The 25,460-nt window shown below is 35.3% G+C and overlaps 2 protein-coding genes across 5 annotated transcripts in view; one reads left to right on the top strand and one right to left on the bottom strand.

Moving 5' to 3' along the window:
* Nucleotides 1-223: 223 nt before the first annotated feature.
* Nucleotides 224-22,408, bottom strand: LOC149134424 (zinc finger BED domain-containing protein 5-like). Its single transcript, XM_089356566.1, has 2 exons — nucleotides 21,977-22,408; nucleotides 224-1,943 (listed from the first exon to the last, which is right to left on the bottom strand). The coding sequence occupies exon 2, from the start codon at nucleotides 1,375-1,377 to the stop codon at nucleotides 901-903; it is 477 nt and encodes a 158-aa protein (XP_089212692.1). The 5' UTR covers nucleotides 1,378-1,943; nucleotides 21,977-22,408; the 3' UTR covers nucleotides 224-900.
* A 127-nt stretch (nucleotides 22,409-22,535) lies between these two features.
* LOC149134423 (neprilysin-2-like) overlaps nucleotides 22,536-25,460 on the top strand; it is a 332,072-nt gene continuing 329,147 nt past the window's right edge. Inside the window, exon 1 of one of the 4 annotated variants that reach the window (XM_089356560.1) lies at nucleotides 22,536-22,632. In XM_089356560.1, coding sequence (XP_089212686.1) covers nucleotides 22,622-22,632 — 11 coding nt within the window. In that variant the 5' untranslated portion in view covers nucleotides 22,536-22,621. The remainder of the gene's footprint in view (nucleotides 22,633-25,460) is intronic. The other 3 variants (XM_089356561.1, XM_089356563.1, XM_089356562.1) reach the window with 3 other exon arrangements.

Below are 25,460 nucleotides of genomic sequence, written 5' to 3'. Positions count from 1 at the left end.
TTTATTCTTGCATCTACAGTTATTATTAAAAAATATATTTAAAGGAACTTTAGTTTGTATAGATTACATTTATTCTCATCAAAAGCTCAATGAGAAATTTGAGTCTGGTGTTTCTTGCACAACTCTTTAAGATCGTGTCATGTTTTTGATAGACACACACGAAGTTCATCTTCCACAGACAGCAACTGTGCTCGCTTCTTGTGCTTGATTGTTGTCAGGGCTGAAAATCCAAATTCACACAAGTAGGAGTTTGAAAACTGCACAAGACGTCGCAGCGCTTTCTGGGCAATTTCAGGGTATTCCTTTACAACCAGCAACCAAAACGCATTCAGGTCAAGCTCAGAATTCTTCAACTTTAATGTTCTGTCATTTAAAACACTGGCAATTCTTCTGTTAATGTGAACTGTTCTTCAAATGGCTCAAATTCCACAAATGGGTTTCTAATCCAGTCGTACTGGTCAACAGATATCGATGGAAAATATTTGTTAACAAAGTGTGCAAATGGTTCAAAATCAGTAGCGCAATTTCTTGAAATTTCCTTTTAAAAACACTTGGAAACATTTCCAAATTTCCTGCAGCTATGCGTTTCTTCCATATTATCAATTTCTTCTGAAAAGCATTTATTTTGTCAGTGGAAAACAAGATATTTTCGTTCTTGCCCTGCATATCATTGCTCAAGAGGTTTAGCTCATGAAATATATCGGCAATATGCTAACGTGGAACACCAATAGTCATCACCAAAACATCATAGAAAGTCTTTTAGGTTTCCTTTCAAACAAAAGGTCAATAACTCTTCTCTTAATTCGTAAAAACGAGACAATACTTTTCCCCTTGACAACCATTGTATTCCTGTGTGTTGGATTAAGGTGGAATTGTCTGCTTCCATACCTTTACAAAATTTCACAACTGTCGACATTTAAGTGGCCTCATCTTGATGTAATTAATTATTTTCACTACCATATCCAATGCAGATTTTAGTTCAGGTCCAAGAGTTTTAGCAACTAGTGCTTCTCTATGAATGAAACAATGAGTATGGATAATATTTGGATTTTGCTTTTGTGCGATTGGGACAAAGCCTTTAAGACATCCTGTCATTGCAGGGGCACCATCTGTACAAATACCAACACAGCTTTTCCAGTTCAATCGACAATACTCTAAATATGAATTCAAAACATCAAATACATCTTGTCCTTTCCTTGTTTCTGGCAACTCTTTGCAACACAGGAAGTCTTCTACAATAATTTCATCATAAGTAAAACGAACAAATATAAGGATTTGTGTTTTACCAGTGATATCTATATTCTCATCAACTTGAAGTGCAAACAACTTATGTTTCAGTATTTTTGACTTACTATTGCACTCAATGTCTCCTGACATGTCAGAAAGTGGAATTTTATTAGCTCTGAAACAACATTATCTCCAAGCATTATCTTCACTATTTCCTGGCATGCAGGTAAAATTACAGTTTCAGCGATGGTATGAGATTTAATTTTTCTTGCAACTATCTCCGCCACAGCATAACTTGCTTCTTGTCCTTTGTCACTCAACTTGAACTTTTGGCAAACATAAAAACTTGCCTTTTATTAAATGCCAATTCTCTTTTAAAATATTGTTCATTTTTGCCTGACAACTCTGGATGTTTAGTTGTTAAGTGTCCTTTCAGTTTGGCTGGTGCCATAGCACTATTAACCAGCTTCTCCCCACAAACAGTACACAAAGGTGAAGGGCAGTCTGGTTTCCAGTTCAAGTAAATCCCAAAGCTATGTAGTTTTCACAATATTGACGAACTTTTAGTTGCAGGTTAATTCCCTCATTTCTTGGTAATTTCGACGAGGCAGCATCATTGGCAGTGGCTGCGGCTTCAACAGACTGCCTTCAGACCCTGCGTCTCTTCATCTGCATCTAACTTACGTTTTTTCAGAAATCTATCCATACTTGTAAGGCTGTAAGCAGAATTGTATATATATAAAAGTAAACCTAATAGAGGTAGGACAAAATTTAAAGTGTAGCGAGTTTAATGATGTAAAATTTAGCTTTTTTATTAATGTTTTTTTTTTAGTAATAGGTATTTGATTATATTTAAACAATATGCATATAATAAAAAAAATAGATTTTCGGATTTGAATTTAAAATGTCGTTTATTTGTTTATTGTTCTAATTTAGAAATTTGTAAGGAATTAATAATTATGCATATTTATATATCTTATAATTTAGTATAAGTTTCCCTATTTCTTTTTTTGTTTTCTACATATGTAATTCAACTCTCGAATTTTTTAAACTTAAAATTTGACCAAATATTAATAGACGTCATACAAGAAAAAACATTTTTTCAAAACTCCTTTTAAAAAGCTAAAGATCTTTTAAAAGGCGGATTAACAACAACACCTAAATGGCTTATGCAGTTAAAATATTTCTTCCGAATATAGTCACTCGTATTTTACAAAAGAAGACCAAACCATCATCTAAGCTGGCATGCAACTTGTAGATCAAGCTCATCTATGCTGGCGTGTAACTCGTAGTTGTACACGTCGTAGGCCTACATATACACACTAAGGATCAGGGTCATCCGCAGTGGCGTGCAACTCGTAGATCTACACGTAGGCCTAACATGTACATACATATCTGCACCGGAGAATTAAAAATTACTGTCGATTTACTGTATTGGCGGAACCCTAAGGTTCCGCAGGATCTTGGTTAAAAACCACTGATATATATATATATATATATATATATATATATATATATATATACTCTTTTACCTGATTCAGTCATTTGACTGCGGCCATGCTGGAGCACCACCGTTAGTCGAGCAAATCTCCCCAGGACTTATTCCTTGTAAGCCTGGTACTTATTCTATCGGTCTATTTTGCCGAACCGCTAGGTTTACGGGGACGTAAACACACCAGCATCGGTTGTCATGCGATGTTGGGGGGACAAACACACACACACAAACACACACACACACATATATATATATACATATACATATATGACGGGCTTCTTTCAGTTTCCGTCTACCAAATCCACTCACGAGGCTTTGGTCGGCCCGAGGCTATAGTAGAAGAAGACACTTGCCCAAGGTACCACGCGGTGGGACTGAACCCAAAACCATGTGGTTGGTAAGCAAGGTACTTACCACACAGCCACTCCTGCGCCTAAGTATATATATATATATATATATATATATATATCCTAGAAGGGGATATAGCAATTTGATGAAATAGAAGGGGATATAGCAATTTGACGATATAGGAGGGGATATAGCATTTGATGAAATAGAAGGGGATATAGATAGAAGGGGATATAGCACCATACAACGTGGAAGACAACTGGCGGTTTCTACGGGACAACCTGTTGAGAACCACCGACCAGATCTGTGGCTGGTGTCAAGTCCTCTCCCGACCCAAAGTAACGTGGTGGTGGAGCAATGTGGTCGACAGGGCTATTAGACAAAAGAATAAAGGCTCGGAAGGACTGGAAAAACGGAGGTAACAGGGAATTGTATCAGACTGCTAGAAGGGAAGCTAGGAGACAGGTTTATTTAGTCAGAGGGGAAGCAGATAAGAAAAAGTTTGCCAATGTTCTGCGAAGTGAGGACCAAAGACTTGAAGTATTTTGTGTTGCAGGAGAGAATCGTGATGTCGTGGGAGAGAAATGTGTTCGCATGGCTGATGGTACACTTGCACTAAACGAGGCTGCAAAGAAAGAGGTTTGGAGACGCCACTACGAAAGATTGCTCAATAAAGAGAATGAATGGGAGAAAGAGAGTCTGCCGAATGTCGTCCCAACAGAGGGACCAGATATCCGAATTGACAGTACCATGGTAGATAAAGCAATTAAGAGTATGAAGATAGAGAAGGCCCCCGGCCCATCAGGAATCACTGTAGAAATGCTCAAAATATCAGGTAGTGTCGGCTATAGCCTAGTCACCCGTATTGTTAACCAGGTGATACACGAAGGAGTCATACCCAATGACTGATGTAGCAGCACCATAGTCAACTGTAACAAAGGTAAAGGTGACGCTTTAGATACAAATAATTGCAGAGGTATAAAGTTGTTAGATCAGGTAATGAAAGTCACGGAGAGGGTCATAGCCCAACTAATTAGGGAGCGAGTCAGTTTAGATGAGATGCAGTTTGGGTTTGTGCCATGGAAAAGCACCACTGATGCTATATTTCCGGTAAGACAGCTGCAGGAGAAATACCTAGTCAAGGATAAACCTCTGTACCTGGCTTTCGTTGACATGGAGAAAGCCTTTAACAGGGTCCCCTGATCCCTTATCTGGTGGTCAATGAGGAAACTAGGGATAGAAGAATGGTTAGTGAGAGCTGTGCGAGCCATGTACAGAGACTCTGTCAGTAAGGTGAGGGTTGGCAATGAGTACAGTGAAGAATTCCGGGTAGAGGTAGGGGTCCACCAAGTTTCTGTCCTCAGCCCCCTCCTATTTATCATAGTCCTCCAGGCGATAACAGAGGAATTCAAGACAGGATGCCCCTAGGAGCTCCTCTATGCTGACGATCTTGGACTAATTGCCGAGTCACTATCAGAACTAGAGGAGAAGTTTCAGGTGTGGAGGCAGGGACTAGAATCGAAGGGCCTTAGAGTCAACCTAGCTAAAACCAAAGTCCTAATAAGTAGAAAGGTAGACAAAACGCTAACCACTTCAAGTAGATGGCCCTGCTCGATTTGTAGAAAAGGTGTAGGTAGAGACTCTATAAGATGTACCCAGTGCAAGCTATGGACATATAAGAGGTGCAGCAATATCAAAGGCAGGTTAACTAGGAAGTTAGTTTTAATATGTGGCAGATGTTCAGGTGCAATAAACACTGTTAATATGCAGAAAACAACTTCTGTCGCATTCCAGGGAGAAAAACTAGACGTAGTTGATAGCTTCCGCTATCTGGATGGCCAAGTTCGTAATGGGGGTGGGTGCGCTGAAAGTGTAGCTGCTAGAATAAAAATAGCCTGGGCAAAGTACAGAGACCTCTTATCTCTGCTGGCGACAAAGGGCCTCTCACTCAGAGTAAAAGGCAGACTGTATGACGCATGTGTACGAACAGCCATGCTACATGGCAGTGAAACATGGACTGTGACTGCTGAGGACATGCGTAAGCTCACAAGGAATGAAGCCAGTATGCTTCGATGGATGAGTTATGTCAGTGTGCATACCCAACAGAGCGTAAGTATCTTGAGAGAAAATTTGAACATAAGAAGCATCAGTTGTGGTATGCAAGAGAGACGATTGCGCTGGTATGGACATGTGGTGAGAATGGATGAGGATAGCTGCATGAAAAACTGCCACACCCTAGCGGTTAAGAGAACCCGTGGAAGAGGCAGGCCTAGGAAGACCTGGGATGAGGTGGTGAAGCACGACATCCGAACATTAGGCCTCACCGAGGCAATGACTTGTGACCGTGACCTTTGGAAATATGCTGTGCGTGAGAAGACCCGGCAAGCCAAGTCAGACCAAAATCCAAGGCCTCTGCCAGGGATGTAGCCAGCCCACTTACGCGTAACATTCCTTCATTGGACACTAAACTCGACTTGCGAAAACATGGTGAGGCAAGTGAAATCGAAATCGAACTAAATTTGTAGGAACACTAAACTCGGCTTGCGAAGACCTGTTGGGGCGAGCGAAAGCGAAATGGTAATGGCGCCTGTACCAGTGGAGCACAAAGAGTACCGTCCAAGTACGATCGTTGCCAGAGCAGCTGTCTGGCTTCCGTGCCAGTGGCACGTAAATAGCACCAGCGTGATCGCTACCAACGTCGCCTTCCTGGCACTGGTGCCAGTGGCACGTGAAAAAACATTCGAGCGAGATCGTTGCCAGTGCCGATGGACTGGCTCCTGTGCAATTGTCACGTAAAATACACCATTTCGAGCGTGGCCGTCGCTAGTACCCGCCTGACTGGCCCTCGTGCCGGTGGCACGTCGAAGCACCCACTACACTCTCGGAGTGGTTGGAGTTAGGAAGGGCATCCAGCTGTAGAAATTCTGCTAAATCAGATTGGAGCGTGGTGTCACCTCCTGGTCTACCAGTCCTCAGTCAAATCGTCCAACCCATGCTAGTATCGAAAGCAGACGTTAAAACGATGATGATGATGATGATGATGATGATATATATATATATACTTTTATCCGTTTCAGCCATGCATATTCTCTTTACACACACACACACACACACGCACGCACACACACACACATGTATACACACACACACACACACAATGCGCGCACACACACACACACACACACACACACACACACACATTTTCGATAGTCACGGAAAACTTTCCTGCCAAGCAGGTTCAGTTTCAGAGACTCCAAAGGCCCAACAGAAAATTTACATACTTTGAGAAGTAACAGAAAATACAACTCACGAGCGCAATAAGCATGCCCACTCGCAAGCAATTGCCGATCCCTTACACGTCGTCTAACGACGGAAATGTCCGTAATATGCATATATATATATCACGTTATTAAAAATGAAATGTCGGAATTTAAACTGAAAGTTTATCTTACTTTATCTCGGCAAAAAGCCGTTAATTAAAGTATGCACCTAAATTATCAACACAATTTTGCCATTTTATCGGTAGCTTATTTATGGCGTCAACGAAAATTTCTGGAGAGCAAGAGGTAATGAAATCATGAGAGACTGTTTTATTTTCTCCAAAATTGAAGTCCTTTACTTGCAAAAAGTTTTCTAATGCCTGGAAAACGTGATAGTCAGTTGATGCAAGTTCCAGTTAACATGGTGGACGACATAATACTTTGAAGTTCAGTTCCTGTAACTTGACTAGCGTTTTTTGTGCAACATATGATTGAGTATTGTTTTGCAAGAGAAATGGCCTATCTCTATTGACCAATCTCGGTTGTTTAATTGCAAGTTCACTCATCATTTCATCCAATTGGTTCATGTATACATCCGCTGTAATTGACATACCAGGTCTCATGAAGCTGTAGTGGATGACAACAGCGCTAGTCGACCAAAGAGACACCATTAGCGTTTTTCGGTGAATATTCTTTCTTAGATTGTGTTTTGGCACTTCATCTCTATCTAACCACCGTTCAGAATGCTTGTTATTATTGAAAAGAATCCTTTTTTCCTCACACGTAACAATTCGATGCAAAAATCTTTCGCTTTTTTACCTCGACAGCAAAGAAAATCAAGTTACTAATTCAGTTCTCAATCAAATTGAAAGCCGTTAGAATTTGTGAAGAGTACAGGTTCCTAGCTACATTTGGCATTAAAAATTTGTGATTGTGTCTAGTAGAAAAAAGTTTACTTCAAAATTTGTAGCAACGTTATAGGAGAGTAAGTAATGGCACCGAGTTGTTTAGATCTAAATAACTTTTTTTGACAACTCTTCAACCGTGGTATCTGGGAATCATATGCAATTCTTCGGTTTTAAGGGATGTCGAGGCATTTTCTTTGGCCAGTTGTTCGTTTGAAAACTTCACCTCTACTGTGCCAAAGCTTTTACCACGTGCGATATACGATTTTATGGTCCAAACAGGTCTCAGGAACTTTTCGACTTGATCCTATGTGGCTCTTTCTATCTTGCTCAATTCCATTGACATACATCTTTATACACACACACACACACACACACACACACACACACACACACATACATATACACACACACACACACACACATATATATAAATATATATATATATATATATATATATATATATATATATATATATATATATATATATATATATATACATACCGTGTGTAACTGCAAAGCTGTCGCGCTCACAAGTCCTTAACATTGAACTACGTTAGTACTTGAATAATATTCTTAAGGCCGCAACATACCCAACCCACACGCAGTATATTCACAGCTTTGTTGCTAATTTAGTTCTCATCCAAATTGAAAACTATTAGAATTTTTGAAGAGTACAAGTCCCTAACTACATTTTTCATAAATAATTGAGATTGGGTCTAGTAGAAAAAAGTTTACTTCAAAATTTGTACCAACGGTATAAGAGGGTAAGTAACGGCACCAACTTGTTTAGATCTAAACAACTTATTTTATTTATTTTAAAAGCAAAATATATTTATCTTAGCTTCAATGATAGACTAGAACATGAGAAATTTCATAGTTTTGATCCCATGCAACGAAGCTTTGTATCAATTAAGTTGTGAGGTAAAATATGAAGAAAAACATAAGTAAGACAAAAAATGGATTTAAGTATAATTAACTTGTTTTTTATTTTAAATACAAACTATATTCTAATTTAGCTTAACTGATAGAGCTCAATTCGAGGAATTTCATGATATCAATCCCATGCAATAAAGGTATGATTGATTGTTTCTGAAATTTGAAGGTGATAATGTAGTTCTATACTTTTATATGAATATAGTTCTATAAGGGGACATATAATATATGTCAGCGGCATTATTGAGATGAGGAAAAAATTATCAAGTAAAAAATGTCTTGTTCTGTACTTTGCCAGATATAATAACATCTCTTGAACTTTTCCAAGTGTAATAACTTGTCCTGTACTTATCCAGGTTTATAATCTTAAGACTATTATTGCTCTTGCTCGCATTTTTCCATGTAAAATATACCTGGGCTACCAACAATATTTTCACGCTCACAAATTCTTTAAACTACTCAAAACCAATAATCTAATCGATGTGCTACTTTCCATGGTTTCCAGATAAGACGTCCGGCCATAGTAACACCAATGTTTGTAAGAAAAAGTGAAACATCCATTGAGATATTTATCTAGAAAGAGAACAAGCTGAAATCGTTTTGTTGCAGCCTCAGCTTTCCCAACTGAGTAATGTTGAAAAGGCTAAGGCCATCGAGGTTTTCGGTATTTGTACCAGCTTCAAAATCTATTCAAGAATCACCAAGAGAATTTTGAATAAGTTTAAGAAGAAAACAATAAATCATAATCGCAATATGAATCAGCATTTCAATCATCAGCGGATGAAATCAATCACAAGAGGTCTAACTCAATCGCTAAGGCACTGGGCATGTGGATGTAGCAGAGAAATATCAGCTATCGTAATTCAAAGTGTGATGATAGAAGACCTGAAAATGAAATCGTATGTGAGATCTGCGTGGAAGCTTGTTACTTCTGGACAAAAGATTAGAAGGCTGGAGAGGGCGAAAAAACATATTGACACAGAACCAGGACAGTTCTCTGACACAAATCAGAAAAATGTCATACAAGATTAGCATACACACAGATATGAGAGATGCATTCAGTGTTCAGAATCTCACAGAAGGGTCAAATATGTTAATTTCATGTGAAACACGCCTGCCAAAAATAGGATTGTAACCTGCTTGGGTTCTAATGACAAGAAGATGCCATTTATCATGTTTGAGAAGAGTGAATGTCTGTGAGACGTTTGTCATGGTCAAGTTTTAAAATATGTAAAGTCCTGGATTTTTATTGAATATCCTGAAGCAAGAGACAAACGAAGGAATCCACAATAAGATTGCTATGGACTTCAAATTTATATTCCAGCAAAGTGGAGTTCCTTGTCACACAAGTGCAGGGGCTCGAAAAATTCTCAGGGATTAGTTTGGGAACACGTTTGGGATAAGGACTCCTCATCACCTGATTTGAACCCATAAGACTTTAGCAACTGTAATGAACTGACCAGAAAATATTTTGTGACCACAGCAACCTGCTAGACGTCAAAAACTCCATCTTTACGACGTGGAAGGAGGACATTGATGAATAATTGATTAAGAATTCTTGTGGTGAAATCAGGAAGATGGTTGAGGAAGTCATTGCCAAAAGAGGAACAACTCTTGATGCATAAGTATTAGGATTTCACCCAGGCGTGTCTCTGGAAGATCCAAATAAATCTTTAAACTTAGATTCGAACTTTGTTCCAATCGTTAATGAGCTCTCAATCTTGAGCTATATTTAATTATTTACGAAAATATCATATCACTTTCATTCATGATCAGCTCCATTACGATTCTCCTGGTGAGCCTCAAGATTAGTGAACATTTTATTACGATTCTCCTGGTGAGCCTCAAGATTAGTGAACATTTTATTTTTTGCTTGAGTTCAATAATTTTTTGTAGTGTCCAATAACGATAGTAAAACCATTGTTAATTCCATTAAGTTATTGTTAAGCATTCATAACATTGAAAGGTTCTAATTTGAATCTGACATTTGGAAAATTTTGCAGATAAATCCGGTATACTCACCAAAGACCGGCACACTGCAGGCAATAATCCATCATGTGTGTCCTAATTAGAAATGAGCCAGCAAAAAACGCAACATGGTGCAATACTTACATTGCCCGATCTACGATGATAATATATGCCTGCGGTCTTAGGTTGTGCATATAATTATATACAGAAATGTAATGCATCGAAATTACCATCGTACAAGTGTACATACATGTTAAAGTATTTCTGTCTGTCTGTCTCTCCCCTCTCTCCCTATCTCTGCTCTCTCGGAATATATATATATATATATATATATATATATATATATATATATATATATATACAATTAAACCTTGGGAGAGGCATTATACATCCAACCACGTGCTTTCACATACCAACTTTCTCACCTATATATATATACATATATCTATGTATATATATGTATGCGTATATACATATATATATATATATATGTGTGTGAGTGCATATATATATATATATATATATATACATGCACTCACACACACACATATATATATATATGTATATATGCATACATATATATACATAGATATATGTATATATATATAGGTGAGAAAGTTGGTATGTGAAAGCACGTGGTTGGATGTATAAAAGATAAACAAGAGTGAAGACGTGTTACAATACAGGTAGAGAAATTTGAAAAGAGAATACGAAACCGGTTATTTCTCCAAATACAATGTTTCTATACTCAAAATTTTCTAACATTTTTCTAACATAACGATTTAAATATATACTTTAACCATGTAACACAAGCCTTCTGTAGTTTTTTCACTCTTGTTTATCTTATATATATATACACGCATACACACACACACACACACACACACACACACACACACACACACACACACACACATATATATAAATATATATACATACATACATGTTCTCTGTGAAAATGTAGTTTTGCACGGTCAAAGTTTGAAAGAAGTCGAACGATTGCGACCGAAAATTGTTTTAATGTTTACAAATTTTGTTTTGGAATGATTAGGGTGTTGCACTAAAACAAAAGCGTGGAGGGTGGCGAAAGAAAGCGTAACACCTGTTTTTAGGCCCTAACTGAGCGTGCCGTTTGCAGCGTTAGACCACGTGAATAATGATCTGGAAAGACTAGAAAGTCTAGAAATAATAAAAAAAGTTGACCATTCAGACTGGGAAGCACGATAAAGGAAAAACACAAGTGCTCGCGCGGACTTTTCGATTGAATTAAATAACTGTTTAGCCGAACACAATTACCCATTACCAATCGCAGAAGAAGTGTTCTCAAGATTAAATGAAATGTTCACAAGATTAAACGAAGGACACAACGTTAGCAGAAGAAAAATGTAAATTTTTGGATGACAAAAGACATCAAATATCTGGATCAAGTAATTGGCGAAGGAATGCAAAATAAGGTACTGAAAAAAGACACAGAAACTTATTAAAAATGAGATTCATAGAAAATGAAGCAGGTAGATGCGAAGAACTCATGGAATGGCGATATGACACACTCTAGGTCCCAACACAGTCACAAGTCGTTGAGCCCACGGGAACAAGTGGAGGAAAAAGGAAGAAGCAAATGAGTTCCAACAATCAAACGCCAAAAAGTCAAAATATCAAGTTAGAAAAAAGACAAAGAAAAAAGGCTATAAGAAGAGGAGGGATGAATAAAGTAAAATAAAATTGCTTGTATCGCAAAGAAAAAACTAAAAGAGATGTTGTAGTGAAATGGTACACTATTTCCCTCGTGGCAAAATGGTATGAATGGCCACTATAAATCAGAGGCAGTAGAAGTCGAGGTCAGTCAGTAGTAGTAGAGTCGTTATACAAATTTCTTAGTTGGAGGCAGCGTCAGTTACGTGATATATACGAGGTCGAGTTACCGTCAACGTAGACATTTCAAACTCACTGTCTTGCAGAGTTATCAGCGATAGTAGGATAGACTAGTCAAAGATGATCAGACGTGGATTACCGCCACAGCATAACTATATTATAACAGATAGATAGACAGGTAGATAGACAGACAGATAGGGAGATAGATAAATAGATAGATAGAGAGAAAGGTTTCTTTATAATATCATGCGGTCAATTCATTTATATTTCATTACAATGTATTTCTTTCTTTTTTCTTCTCATTGTATACCTATCAACAAAGGCTGGTGACCTTTCAAGATGTCAGTTTTAGGAAGTATGATGGGAAAGATAAGGAAAGTGGGAAGGGAGCTGTCGCCACTGAAAAACTGCAAAAGTGAGTTCAAACTTCAAAATGCTATGAAAGTGCATATTCCACTACACTTGTATAGTCAAGTACCATATTCTGTGTAATTCAATGTTTTGCATGAATAAACATTAAAGATTAGTACAATACATCCAGAACCACGCTAATACCTTAAGAATAAAATTAGGGATTTCTCAGTTTTCTGTGAATCGATTTTGATGAAAGCTGGTTTGCACACTATCGCAACAGATTTCCTGTTTTCATTTTTCTGTGTAAGGTCCTTTCTTTTTATTTCAGATTCTCCAGTTTTTGCGTGAACCACAATAATAGCTTTTCTCTTCTCTAAGAACAATGGAACGTGGAAAAGGCCTTAACGATGAAGAAAAGTCTGTCATCATCAAGGAAAGTGCTAATGACATATTTCTTTATGTCATTGTGAAGAAGTTAGGTTTTCATGTGGACATGGTTAGACGATTCCTTCGCCAAGGAAGAAACGATCTGATTGTGGGACGTCCAAGACTGTGATTGCTAGGGATTTAAGGAATATTGACTGCAGGTTACGTGGTAAACCTGGACAAACAAGTGAAGCCATTTTCCCCACTTCTGGACTTCCTCATGTACCGAAGACCACAGAAAATCGCATCCCTGGTAACTAGCTTCCGTGCAACAACCCCTGAAACTGCTCCGTCACAGGAGTTTGAGGCTTCACTGGACTCAAAAGTAAATGGCGTTAGATATGAGTTTTTATTCTGTTCACTAACGAGACTAGGGTGACTCTTAACGAACCTCACGATAGGGCAAATCGTTGGGTCTATTTTGGAGATGAACGGCACCGACGTTTACAATACCAACAACAACGTGAACGAATTATGTTGTGGGCTGGTATCATTGGGGGCAGACTTCTTGGCCCAGTCAGGATGTCTAAAGAGGTAAAATTGACCGCAGTCGTCTACTGCAATCTCCTGAAGGAGATCTTGGATTAGTGGCTAGATGACATACTGCTGCCACTTCTAAGAATCTTGTATATTTTGTACTAATATGTATATTGTATATTTAGCTGGAACCCACTCTGTAGGGTATAAATTACATAATAAAACAGGGCCTGCTTAAATATATTTTTGAGTACCTTTTATCATTTTGTAGGATTTTTTCCCTTTTTCTTGCTTACTTGGATAAAATAATTCAAAAGAAATCTTTTCCTCGTATCACTTTTCCTCGTAGTTACATTAGATATCTTTCTTAATCAGTGGTAAAATGGTTATAGTATACTTTCTCGGGTATATTTAACTTCTATAAGAACAACGATTGTCATAATTTCAATGTTTTATATATATATATATATATATATATATATATATATATATATATATATATATATATATATATATATATATATATATTGAAATTTCAATTGAAATTGAACTATTATAGCATATTTTTGATCTCTCACCTTAATGTATGATCTTCCTGTGAAAACTAAAATTTTAACTTTATCCATGGATGGTATATGGTTTTACTTTAAATTATTTTCATATCATATTTGCTATTGCTGTTAGTTTAGTGTGTATCTTACTTAACTTTAATGTATAGGATGTTTTGAAATTTCTTAATAGTTTTTAATAGTTTTAAAACCTTTAAAAATTTTATTTGATGCCTGACCCTAAAGGATTCATGTTATTCCATTGTTGTTGTAGTATTATTATTGTTATTTTATGGGTAACTTAAATAAATTTAATCGTTGATCCACTATTATTTCGTACTTAGCCCATGTTAGTGAAAACAAGTTCCTGATGATTTAAGATAGCTTGATCTAATTAAGTTAGTACATAAGTATCATGTTCTCTGTTAATAGTTTAGTTCACCATTATATTCTATGTTAATTCCAATCATTCATTTTATCAGTTTCTTAAACCTTCATGAGTCCATCATTATCAACCATGTTAATCCTATGTATCAATTTTTTACATTAGTTATATAATAAATTTTATCTCTTATGTGTCCTTTAAATGATATTAGATATATAAGATTAATTTAAAAAATTTTAGCCCAACATATAAAAAAAATTAAATTTCACATCTTATATATGGTTCCTTATATTGGTGTAAATAAGTCTAAATGTACTTTATGCGTGTCTGCTTTTTGCCAAGATATGTGTGTTGTGACTTGTGTATTTTTATGTGAATATCCAGGAATGGTAATTTATTGCAACTGGATTCTGTTGTGATTTTGATGGATGAGTAAAGTGTGTTGAGCATTAGCTTCATTTGATGTGTCCCAAAAGATAAAGCTATCATTGAGGAAGCGTTTCTACTTTTTAATGACGTATTTCTTTCAATCCTGATTAAATTCTCTCTCTATCTCCTCATAATGCTTTTCTGCCAAACATCCCATAACTAGGTTAGAATATGAGGGTGTAAATCACATCCCCATAACGGCTATGGGGCCATTAATCTATCGATATGTCTTATTACGGAATCTAACGCTGTTTTCTTCTAGTACCAGACGTGTGGCTTTGGTGATGAAGTCAGTTTTGAAGTGTTCATTTATACGTCCTCTCTGTTTCTCTATCTAGTATTAGTATTGTACTTTCTGGGACAGTAGGTGAAATATGCTGGAGAAAATCTATGCCGTCCTGTGTAGAGGTGGGTATTAATGGACATAAAAAGGTTTTAGAAGTATGTCCCCAAAACGACTCAGCTGTTGCGTTGGGGCCTGAGGTTCAGCAAGTATTGGTCTGAGTTTGAGGTCAATAAGTCTTAGTATGTTTGTGAATCGGTTCCTCTTCTCAGTTATGGCTCTCTGTATTTCAGAGCTTTTGAAGATTTTGGGTAAGCCGAAGAAATTTCTCCCTGTGGATGAATCTTGGTATTCAATAGTGTTTTGATTTTATTCATTATCGCTTGGTTTTTTTTCTTGTAATAGGTTTGCTCTATTAGAATTTCCAAAATTTATCTTTATAGCAGTCTTTGTCCGTGATCGTTATCGGCCTCTTTTAGAATGATTGAACTGTCTTTCTTCAGTGTTAGTAAGGCTTCTTTTCTCATTCACGAAGTTTTGATCGGGTACTTAGGGGAAATTTCAAATCGTGTCTCTATATGCCTCTAAATGTTTGTCATTCTCTTTGTAGGCATGAAGTTGGATTTATTTCTGACAATTCATATGTCATTTATATCCCCGTTGCCGATGAATTTTATAAGTTGGAGTGGCTATTAAAATGCCCAATATCAGCTTTTACTTCTATTAGATTAGGAGTGGGTATAGGGGTAAATTTAAAAATGCAATGAGATTCATTTCATTTTTGTTTTCTGTTTGACAAAGTTTATGACCTTCGTGTCAACAATATGTTCTGTGTGCTCATTAAAATTTAGTTTTGGGTTGGCTCTGGCGCGCGCGATTATGGTATTTTCTTCCTAAAAATGGAATTGTGCTACTGTGTTTCCATTTTGTATATATATATATATATATGTTTATATATGTTTATAAATATACATGCCTATTTATAAATATATTTATGTTTGTATGTATATACATATGTTTGTATATAAGTATGTCTTTAGATTTGTTATAGAACAAACACTCAAATGCTTCCTTCATTTATTTAAAACAAAATTGACTAGTACTGTTTTTACATAAAACCCGCATTGTTCTATAACAAATCTAAAGACATACTTATATACAAACATATGTATATACATACAAACATAAATATATTTATAAATAGGCATATATATTTATAAACATATATAAACATATATATATTTTTGGCGCAGGAGTGGCTGTGTGGTAAGTAGCTTACTTACCAACCACATGGTTCTGGGTTCAGTCCCACTGCATGGCACCTTGGGCAAGTGTCTTCTACTATAGCCTCGGGCCGACCAAAGCCTTGTGAGTGGATTTGGTAGACGGAAACTGAAAGAAGCCCGTCGTATATATGTATATATATATATATATATATATATATATATATATATATATATATATATATATATGTATGTGTCTGTGTGTTTGTGTTTCTCCCCCTAGCATTGCTTGACAACCGCTGCTGGTGTGTTTATGTCCCCGTAACTTAGCGGTTCGGCAAAAGAGACCGATAGGATAAGTACTAGGCTTACAAAGAATAAGTCCCGGGGTCGATTTGCTCGACTAAAGGTGGTGCTCCAGCATGGCCGCAGTCAAATGACTGAAACAAATAAAAGAGTAAAAGAGTATATTTGTATACAAACATATCGAGAAAAATCTTGTAAAATCACAAGACGAGACAGTCGTTTCACCTAGGTATGCACCACAACCAGTTCCATAGTAGCCCATCCGTGTGGGATCGGGCACAGATAGGGATGAACGACCGTTTACAGCAATAAAACTGTTCGAATATTTCATTTTCCGACTCTGTCACTTGTTACGCGCGCGCGTGCATACACACACAAAAGCAGACAGACAGACAGACAGATTTATATATATATATATATATATATATATATATATATATATAAAATATATATAGTTTTAGGGAAAATAACCAATTTTCAAGAACTCATCGATGAAAATCCACTATCACATATAGAAAAATTAATAATTAAAAGCACAATAAATGAGTATAATATAAAGTAAAGTAAATATCATAAGATAAATATAATAAAAAGATTACACGTGTTTCATAACCAATTTTCAAATAGAAAAGAAATTTAAATCGATTAAAATCAATTGAAATTATCGAAAATAAGTTCTATTCAAAAATATAGCTACTCGTCAGATCGTAAGTAGAACAATAATTAGATATATATCTCAACCAACAATAACTACCAAATGAATTAATATGAAATACTTATTATATAAAGATAGAAAAATTATTTAAAAAATATCATAATATCAAAATAATAACCATTCAATAATCATCCCTTCATCCATAATAATAACATGTATATTATATACAAAAAACATCTTACCTAAATTATCATTGTTTTAAATTATCATTGTTTTAAATACAAGTTGAACGAAGTTTAAGTTTAAAATAATAATGAAGATAAAATTAGTACATATTTAACCGGTGTAATAGTTAAAGCTATACTATTTAAAGCTAAAGACGTTTATTTAATTATGATTAAAGATCAATTGAATAATAGAAAAATACAAGATTATTTATTTCTACAAACGTATTCGATAATTTCAATTGATTTTAATCGATTTAAATTTCTTTTCTATTTGAAAATTGGTTATGAAACACGTGTAATCTTTTTATTATATTTATCTTATGATATTTACTTTACTTTATATTATACTCATTTATTGTGCTTTTAATTATTAATTTTTCTATATGTGATAGTGGATTTTCATCGATGAGTTCTTGAAAATTGGTTATTTTCCCTAAAACTATATATATTTTATATATACTTTATCTATAAGGCTCAATTTAATTTTAATTTTTTATAAATTGATTTTAATCGAGTTTTTTACCTGTAATTTTGGATTTTGTCCCTAATAATATTATTATTATTATATATATATATATATATATATATATATATATATATATATATAGATAGATAGATAAATAGATAGATAGATAGATAGATAGATAGATAGATAGATAGATAGATAGATAGATAGATAGATATTTATATTTATGTATATTGCTGTTCCTTTTAAAAATTAACCCTTTTGGGGAGATATGGAAGAATATATGGAATAACAAACGCCTTATCTACAGGAAAGGAAGTCCTGGGAGGTTTGGTTAGTGCGGTGCTAGGGAGGTGAGACATCCAAACTGTTAGAAAGGAGGATAAATGATTGGGTTTGAAATATTTGTGAGGAGGTTAGCAGGTGCCGGCCTATCTCCGAGATGTAGAAGACATTGTAGTAGTTACACGAAAAGCAGAGGAAAGAAGAGAGAAAACTTGTGAGAAGGAAGGTGACTCTGAAAGTTTTATGTGATTTATAACAATCAACGTATATCCATTTTCTGGATACGGTCTAGGATATCTTGAGTTAGCAGCATTTCTTTCCGAGATAAAGGATTTCTATTTGATTTGTGACATTCACCAATAGTGTTAGGAAACGGTACTAGCATGTTAACGATGTACTAGCTATGGGGAAACCTCCGTGGCAAGTATTCATTTGGACCCAGTCTGACGACTTTTGTTATGTACTATTCATCTTTAGAGAACTTTATGCATGTTCGATTACACTGGTCAACTGCCAATTTTCATTAGGGATCTTATATGGTGTTTTATATGTAGTTTTGTCCGCAGATTTCAAAAATGAAATCGGTTTCCATCTATCAGGCACATATTTTCTGATGAGATAAGAGAGGTATATAACTCCCATCAGCAATATCGCTACACGTGAACGTCTTATATAGGTAAATTCTGACTTCTGTTTTATAACTATTTTTATTCATTTTGTAATTTTATGTTTTCATAATCTTTTATTTTCATAGATTTTACTTTCTGTTTAAGGTGCCAAGTCATCATCATTATCAAATTCTACTCAGGATGTCAAGGTATTGCAAGAACAGTCCTGATATATTTTGCCATGTCTGTGGTTCATTTGCCACCAAAGCTCAGCAACGTGCCATCTAAAGTGAAGTCAAGAAGATCTACCAGCTATATTTTGACTGCTCTCTCGGGGATCAAGACAAGAGTTAGACTCCGCATATCATCTGTGTAGCTTGTTCAAATGGACGAAGGGATTGGCTAAATAAGAGGAAGAGAGCAATGCCGTTAGCAATACCTATGATATGGAGAGAGCCAAAAGATCATTTCATGGACTGTTTTTTCTGCAACGTTAGTATATGTGGGTTTACTGTAATGACCAAGGATAAGATTGTTTATCCCAACTTGGAATCAGCAAGAAGACAAGCACCACACAACGATGATGATCTTCCTATTCCAATACCACCAGAAAATGTCCTTCAGATGTTTGACGAAGATGTATTTCCTGAAGAAAATACTACTGCTGTGGAAGACACCGAAGTGGATGCAGATTTTACGATTGAAAATGAAGACGTACCACGGAAATTTTCTCAAGGAGAGTTAAATGATTTAGTTAGAGACTTGTCAAAGGATAAAGCTGAACTATTAGCATCTCACCTACAGGAAAGATGTTTATATTACTCATTTCAGGAAGAGAAATCGGGATCTGAATTCATGTTTTGCTGTTGATGGACCAGTTTGTTTCAGTAATAACACTGATGAGTTATTTGGCTGTTTGTTCCAAGAGCATGTTCCATCTGAATGGCGCTTAATCAATGGCTCATCTAAGAGAAGCCTCAAGTGAATGCTACTGCACAACGGCAATGAGAAACCATCCAATCCTATAGGACATTCAGTGCATATGAAGAAGTGTTATGAAAACATGCAAGTACTCCTCAATGCCATAAAGTATACAAACTACAGCTGGAAAATATGTGAAAACTTGAAGGTGATTGGAATGTTGGTGGGAATGCAATCAGGGTACACGAAATATGGTAGCTTTTTATGCCTATGGTACAGTCGTGCAACTAACAAGGACTATGTGCAATCAGAGTGGCCTTTGCGAAAATCATATGAGCCGGGAGTTTCTAGCGTCCAGAGTAAGCCACTTTTAAACTCAGAAAATGTTCTTCTTCCTCCTCTTCACATAAAGCTTGGCCTCATGAAACAATTCGTGAAGTCATTTGCCAGGAAAAGTTCAAATGATTTTGAATATGTGAAGGAGGGCGTATTCATAGGTCCGCAGATAAAAGAACCCCTGAAGGACAACCACTTCCTCACAACACTGGATGAGATTGAGCTTAAAGCCTGGGAATCCTTCAAATGGATCTGTGAAAATTTCTTAGGCAACAAGAGATCTCTAGAGATTAGAAATGGAGGGAAATGTATTTTAGACTCCTACACTGCAATGGGCTGTCGGATGTCACTAAAAGTCCATTTCCTTTTTTCCAGAGAACGTTGCAGCAGGGTCTGATGAGCAAGGGGAACGCTTTCATCAAGATATTGCATCAACACAACAATGATATCCAGAATTTTGGAATGCAGGAATGTTAGTTGACTTCTGTTGGATGAACCTGAGACAAAACACCATAGAAAGTCCAAATCCAATTTTTAAGTTGTTATGCATTTGAATGTATTCTAACTAATTTGTACACAATAATTAAAATTTTGTACAAATAACAGCCATGAGATTATCGTATCTTGTATTCAATACACTTTATATAGATATGCTTTACGTATCCTATAATTTAAAACAGTAGGTATCATTAACATGAAAATGTGATCTCATAGACGCTATTGGACTTCAGATTCGTAATCAGCAGCAAAAATTAACCCAGAAAACTCAATCAGCAACTCTGATGATTTAAAAATGTTACATTTTGTTGACCAGCGTTATTCAACATTTATATAGTGACAGATATATGCCTAACTAGTAAATGATATATCGTAATAAGTGTAACAATGCACAGAGGGACTGTTGTGAGATGTGCAGAAGACACTTGCCCAAAGTGCCACACAGTGGAAACGAACCGGAACCATGTGGCTGGTAAACAAGCTACTTACCACTCAGCCACTCTTACGCCTATTAAAAATTTTATGTATTGACATCGCCATCTAAATGAATCCATGTTTGTCAGATGTCACCAACACCTTTGAATTAATCCTCATACATTCTTTTGAGTATAGCAACTCGTACTTCTAAAGTTTCTTAGATATCTGAAATGGCTCACAATTAGTTTGACCGATAACACATTAAAAAAGGTTACAACATTGACATGTTCTCAAGACGTGATATTCACTGCCCATCGAATAGTTATTCACCTAATCAATATAGAATGATCTAAGCGATCTTAAAATCTTCCCAACAGAGTTCTGCTATATTAAGGACTAACCAGGCAACCTAATATATTTTTAAGACATAATCTTCCATAAACTACTGCAAGTTTTAAGACTAATAATACAGTAATTGTTATATTTTAGAATGTTCAATCGCCCTTAATAAAAGTGTCATAAATAACCTATATAAGTTAATGTTCATACACTGAAATTTTCTACCAAATATTTGTCTCCCTATTTGCATCTAGTGTCTCAATCAATATTTCTTCGTTCCTCAAATTACTTTATAGGAATGGTTTTCAACGAGAAAACTGTATCTCAGTACATATGTTTGTGTGTCATTCTCCATTTGTAAAATGTTCTTCCGCAAATAAGCCTACAAAATTTTCCATTCAATTTTCTTCTAAAGCTAAACTGCATTTAGAGAACATACTAACTTATTTTCCCAATGAACACTCATTGCTATATTGCCATATACACACTTTTTTGGTTTGTATGCTGTCAATGTATTTGCCTCAAGGAATGGACCATGCTAATTGCAACATATCATTGCTGAATCGATCAATTCATATAACAAACACACACACATTCACACAGACGGATACACACACACATCATATTTCTCCATTCTACATCGTTAATGATGTAGAATAAATATATTTTTAGTGGTACACAAGAATAGTTTTCAAGAAATACCATGCGCACAATATTGCACCATTTTACGCTGAAATAGATATCAATGGCATAGATCTAAAATGATTTCCATGAAAGCTTACCGTGTCAAATGTTGGTTTAAATTTTCATTCAGACGGTCTGCTTGTTTCTTATACATTCTAATCAATGAACCCTTTTAAATTAATCATTTAGATATTTTACAATCTCAAATATATGTGCATGTACAACCACAGTTTATTTTTATGCAAACCGCATATGCACTGCCACGTAAACGATTTGAATATTCACCTACTTCTAACATATAATGTAGACAGTTATACTCATGTAAAATATTCACCTCCCTCTTGTCTTCTACACACTCAACAGTATCTTCATACAATCAATGAACACTTATTCTCCTTCACGGGCACCGATTTGTAATAGCTTAAAATGTCAAAGTAACAACAAACACTTAACAACATGCTAAAACATGAAAGGCAAATAATCCTCACTGGTAAATATCGTGCATATACTTATTTATTCTTGTCGTTGAGGGTGATGAATCATGTCCTTGTTTGGTAAAAATTTGTATATCAAAATTGTTTGAAAGTGATTCATGACTACATGTAAAATTATTTCATGGTTGGCTGATCTTCAATAAACAATTGCAGTGTCCGTATGTATTGTGTCATATAATCAGTAGGAGTAGCAATAAGAAATTAGATTATAAACACCTTTAGAACAGCATAGCATGAAGTCGATCTAAAATGGACAAGAGGTAAGTGTTGAAGTTTTCAGTTACGTCTTATATATACAATAGGCATATATGTACGTATAAAATATATGAATGTTAGATGACCTGGGCCAATTTTGTCCGAAACATACGTAGTTATTGAATTATTCAAGTATCTTTTATTTTTCTATTTTTAATTGTTTCAATCATTTGTCAGCACTTATGCTGTAGGACAGTCTTGACGAAGTTTTAATGGAATGAATTGATCATAGTACTTTTTTTAAGCCTGGGACTTATTCCTTTGCTCGGTTGTGCCGATCCGTTACGATATGGGGAAGTAAACAAATCAAAACTGCTTTTCAAATGGTGGTGGGGCACAGCAGCATACATAAGACACATATACACACACACTCATATCCACGTACGTATATGTGTGTGTATATATATATATATATATATATATATATATATGTGTGTGTGTGTGTGTGTGTGTGTGTGTGTGTGTGTGTGTGTGTGAGTGTGTGTGTGTGTGTGTGTGTGTGTGTGTGTGTGTGTGTGTGTGTGTGTGTGTGTGTATGTATATGACGGGCGTCTTTCAATTTCCAGCTACCAAATTCAGTCACAAGTATTTGGTCGATTTCAAGGATATATTAAAAGATGTTTTCCCAGGTTGACAAGACTTAGACCCATGTGAAATTGGACCGAGGTGATTGAAACGCAAACCTCTTGCCAGGCTGTTACACATTTGTCCATATGTATATAGAAACATGTATGCATTGCAGGCATAATCATGCATAGTATTATGTATGTATATATGTATACATATATATATATATATATATATATATATATATATATATATATATATATATAAAGTGTAGTATATTGCCACTTAAGTGTGGCTGACCCCTAGGGGTGGATGTTACTGTTGCTTTTAGCCCCAGGAGGACATCTCCTCCAGCTGGCTTATCGACACACGACTGTGTCCTGTTTGCCAAGGGAAGTTATCCCTCTCACCTCGATCAGCAGCAAACAGGACACAGTCGTGTGTCGATAAGCCAGCTGGAGGAGATGTCCTCCTGGGGCTAAAAGCAACAGTAACATCCACCCCTAGGGGTCAGCCACACTTAAGTGGCAATATACTACACTTTATCGTGCAGTTACTGTTAATACTTCATTTAGAGAATTAACATTGCTTATATATATATATATATATATATATATATATATATATATATATATAATCAAAATAAGCAACAAGAATATCCAGAAGTAATGCAATACTGGGTATCAGTCATTATAGATACAAGCTAATTAAATAAATAAACATTTTTTTAGTCTTGAATGCTTGATCTATTACATATATTCTATAAATCTTCTCTATTGAAGTTACTAAGTTGTATATATACTTCATCATGATTTTTGTGATTAAGCTATTTCATATCCCTTTTCTGTGGTGTTCTACCCTACCTGATCATTTTAATACTTTGTAATTCCATTTAGACAAACCTAAACTTTTGTACCCCTATAAATTCATACTTAGCTTATAAAAAACAGTATGGGTATCTTCACAACTTAAAATTAAACTGCTTAGATTATAATTTAACTAATTTATAGTAAACTGTTTAGATTATAATTTAACTAATTTATAGTAAACTGCTTAGATTATAATTTAACTAATTTATAGTAAACTGCTTAGATTATAATTTAACTAATTTATAGTAAATTTGTTCTCTTGCCTCAATGATAAACCTTCCTGATAACCCTAGATTTTTAACTTTATACAATAATGACATATTGTTTAAGATAGTTTTAGTAACTAAGATTGTTGTCCATTTCTTAAAGTCTTCCGTCCTCATAATTTTGGTATTTATATTAGCTTTATACAAACAGCCCTTCTAATTAAGTACCCCTAAGACACGGTGATATCATTTATGCATTAACACAAATAACTTTAAAATCTATATTATACATCTTAATTTAGTATTAGTATATAATTAGCATATCCTTTTAACAACAATTATTCTTTTAACCAATACTAGGTTTCAGTCATGATTATAATAAGTTAAATAAGTTAATTAACAATTTTAAGCACATAATACTTAAATTATTATACTTTTCTATAAATCTTTGGTATTGAAGTTTATAAGGTATGAACATTTTTTTATGGTTTTTAGTGATTAGGCTGTCTTTATTCCTTTACTAATGTGCTCTACCCTAACTGATCATTTTAAAATTATTATCATGATTATTATTGTTCAGTAGTTTTATTTTTATAACGTGCTTTCACTTCACTACCGAGCGCAGCTCTGTGTGCCTTGGGTATGTGCTGTGGTTTGCTGTGATGCTCTTATGGTTACTGTATTGAAAGTGCTTTGCGTAGGATGTGTGCAGTGCCCAGTAGTGCAATTTTCTGTATGTTATATATATTTGTAAGTCCTAGTGTTTTTGTTATGTATTTGTCTGATTATTATTTTTATTATACCTAAGGCACCTACTATGATAGGAATTGTTTCTGTTTTTAGATTCCACATTCGAGTTACCTCTATTTCCAGGTCTTTGTATTTTGAAAGTTTTTCCATTTCTTTAAGGGAAACATTGTCATCTGCTGGTATTGACACATCAATTAGAAAGCATTTTTTTCCTTCATGATCTTTGACAACTATATCTGGTCTATTTGCCTTAATTTCTCTATCTGTGTGTATTGACATATCCCAGTGTATGGTTGCTTTCTCGTTTTCTGTGACCTTTTCTGGCGTGTGTTTATACCATCTTTTTTCTGTTGTTATTCCATAGTGTTGGCGTAGCTTCCAGTGTATATAGGTCCCAGCTCTGTCGTGTCTGTGAATATATTCCTTCTTAGCCAGGACTGG

This window comes from Octopus bimaculoides, chromosome 8 (assembly GCF_046866305.1).
Source record: "Octopus bimaculoides isolate indiv1 chromosome 8, ASM4686630v1, whole genome shotgun sequence".
Taxonomy (NCBI): domain Eukaryota; kingdom Metazoa; phylum Mollusca; class Cephalopoda; order Octopoda; family Octopodidae; genus Octopus; species Octopus bimaculoides.
Note: the sequence above shows the minus strand (reverse complement) of the source record. Positions and strands in the feature narration are given on the sequence as shown.